This window comes from Lathyrus oleraceus, chromosome 7 (genome assembly GCF_024323335.1).
Source record: "Lathyrus oleraceus cultivar Zhongwan6 chromosome 7, CAAS_Psat_ZW6_1.0, whole genome shotgun sequence".
Lineage (NCBI taxonomy): Eukaryota > Viridiplantae > Streptophyta > Magnoliopsida > Fabales > Fabaceae > Lathyrus > Lathyrus oleraceus.
This window is the reverse complement of record NC_066585.1, coordinates 111,828,446-111,831,251: the sequence shown is the minus strand read 5'-3', so window position 1 is coordinate 111,831,251 and position 2,806 is coordinate 111,828,446. Positions and strand designations below refer to the sequence as shown.

At 39.9% G+C, this 2,806-nt stretch overlaps 1 protein-coding gene across 1 annotated transcript; it reads left to right on the top strand.

The window, feature by feature from the left end:
- The first annotated feature begins 509 nt into the window (after positions 1-509).
- Positions 510-2,366, top strand: LOC127102296 (uncharacterized). The gene is made up of 2 exons (XM_051039680.1): positions 510-1,661; positions 1,704-2,366. Exons 1-2 carry the CDS (start codon positions 510-512, stop codon positions 2,364-2,366), a joined length of 1,815 nt encoding a protein of 604 aa, XP_050895637.1.
- Positions 2,367-2,806: the final 440 nt, after the last annotated feature.

Sequence of the window (2,806 nt, the reverse complement as noted above, 5' to 3'; positions counted from 1 at the left end):
CAGTTGGAAGCAGTTGTTCCCAACTGGTATGGATGAAACAGATGTTGACTGAGTACAATGTCACTCAGAATGTCATGACATTGTTCTGTGACAATCTCAGTACCATCAACATTTCAAAGAATCCTATCCAACACAGTAGGACCAAACATATTGACATTAGACATCACTTCATAAGAGATCTGGTAGAAGACAAAGTGATTACCTTGGAACATGTGGCAACTGAACTACAACTTGCTGACATATTTACAAAGGCTTTGGATGCTACTCAGTTTGAAAATTTAAGGGGCAAGTTGGGAATATGTCCTTCTGAGGAATTATAGCAACTAAGGATGTTAGGAATTTACTGTTTAATATTTCAAATTATTAAACAATTGAAAGTGTGCTCTGATTGGTCAACAGATAATAGTTATTTCACTAGCAACAAGCGTTACTTCTTCCACTCTTTCAACTTCCATTCACGCAAGCATCCTCTCAGAGAAATTTTTCATTTCGTCTCTAAGATACTCATCATGTCTCAACAATCCAACTCTTCTCCTTCCAAGAACATGCCTTGTTCTCCTAGCGTTGAACCAAGCAACCCTAACAGAGAAGATCCTGTTGCTGACTCTATGAATACCCCACATGCAAGAAGACCTAAAGAAACTGTATCAGGCTTCTCCTCATCCATCGTTCTTGAGGAACGAACCAAAAACGGTTCCAGGTATGTTCACAATGCCATTGCCACTATAGTGACTGGATTACTGTCTGGAAATCATGAGGTCCTTGGGGTTTCCATTCCCTTAAACACTATTGAACCTGATAGTGTTGTTAATCAAGAAAATACTGAGTCTTTAGGAAAGAATATCTCTGATGATGTTGAGCAAACTGATGCCCATAAGGAGTCAAATGTTGACAAACCCTTAGATAATGTGGCTGGTGAGGAAGTTCATGTCACTCATGATGTCAGTGACAACCCTAACTGTGAGGCTGAAACAGTAGACCTGGAGGAATTTTCTGATAATGAGTTATTGTCCTCTGTCCTCCCTAGCATAGCCAAAAGGGTTAGGACTAGGAGAGAAAAGAAAACTGTGGCTCAAAGGTCCCCCAGAAAGAAGATTGATGTTCCAACCTCTTCCAAGACAACGGTGGCAGTCGAGAGTTCCCTCAAGAGGAAAGTTCATGGTCCAACCAAATCTTGGAGCAAAGTGGTGCCCAAGAAAAAGAAGACCAAGTTTGTTATTGTTGAGTCTGACTCAGATGTTCCTTGTAATGTCTCTGACATTTTGTCAAAGAAGAAACCAACCACTAGCAAGCTTGCAGCTAGTGTCCCTGAGGTACCAATTGACAACATATCTTTTCATTTTGCTTCAAGTGTAAACAGGTGGAAATATGTTTATCAGAAGAGGCTGGCTTTGGAAAGGGAATTAGCTCAGAATGTTCTAGACTGTAAGGATATTATGGATCTTATTCAAGAGGCTGGTTTAATGAAGACTGTGACTCAGTTTTCAAAGTGCTATGAGATGTTGGTAAAGGAATTTATTGTTAATTTGTCTGAAGAATGTGTTGATGGCAAGTCTAAGGAATTCAGGAAAGTGTATGTGAGAGGCAAGTGTGTAAATTTCTCTCCTTCAGTGATCAACAAGTATTTGGGAAGGCCTGATGAAGCTCAACCTGAGCTTGAGGTGACTGACAACAAAATCTGTCAAGTCATCACTGCTAATCAGGTAAGGAAGTGGCCTCTCAAAGGAAAATTGGTGGCAAGTAAACTGAGTGTCAAGTATGCAATGCTGCACAAGATTGGAGTTGCTAACTGGGTGCCCACCAATCATAAATCTACAGTTGCTGTAATGCTTGGAAAGTTTATATATGCTGTTGGAACCAAAGCCAAATTTGACTATGGCTCCTATATTTTTGATCAAACTTTGAAGCATGCAGGAAGCTTCAGTGTGAAGGGTCCTATAGCCTTTCCTTCTCTCATTTGTGGTATTGTTTTGAATCAGTTTCCAAACATCTTAATTGAGAATGATTCTGTGAAGAAAAGAGACAGCCCTATATCTTTCAATCATAAGTTGTTCCTAGGTATACATGTCCCTGACATTGTCATGACATCAGGTGAGACATCATGTGTAAGCAATCAGCCAGGTAAAGCTGCTGTCATTGCAATGCTCAAAGAAACCTGCAGGGAATTAGAGGCAAGGAAGCTGAACTTGGAAAAATTGATTAGCTCTTTGGAGATGACTGAAGGTGATGTGCTAGCTGATGGTGGAGAATTTGGTGAAGTTGTTGTTGTTGCAGAAGAAGCTGAAAGACAAGGTGAAGAGGGAGAAGCAGATGCCAGTCCTGATGATGGCACAGATGATGATTCTGACTCTGAGTCAGATGACTAGAACATTTCTTGGGTTTATGATAATTGCTTGTATTTTTAATTTTTTGGTCTGTAATATTAAGTGTTGCTTTGGCAACATTTTTGACAAAAAGGGGGAGTAACACTTGTACCCCAGGACAACAAATTTCTTTGAAGTTGAAGGTCCTCTAAACAAGAGGTTATGTTGATGTTTGCTCTCTGCTTGATCTTCCCTTGTGTTGCTGCTGTTTGAAGTTTAACTTCTATGTTTGCTAAGTGTATTAGCTAATTTGATTCTCTGCTTGGATGTGTGCGTTCTGCTGCTGTGAACTCTATTGTGATGCCAAGTTGTTTTAGCCAAAAATTTGCCAAAGGGGGAGTTTGTAGATGTTTTTGATTGGCTGCATTGTATGTTAAAACACTTACTGTACTTAGATGTCTTGACTGATGTCATGACATGCTTAAGTAGTATGCTGCAGGATT

Excerpts from the sequence above, each read along its gene's own strand:
- LOC127102296 (XM_051039680.1), top strand. The coding sequence starts at position 510 with ATGTCTCAACAATCCAACTCTTCTCCTTCCAAGAACATGCCTTGTTCT. Across the intron at positions 1,662-1,703 it reads AAGCTCAACCTGAGCTTGAG|GTAAGGAAGTGGCCTCTCAA; the intron begins GTGACTGACAAC and ends ACTGCTAATCAG.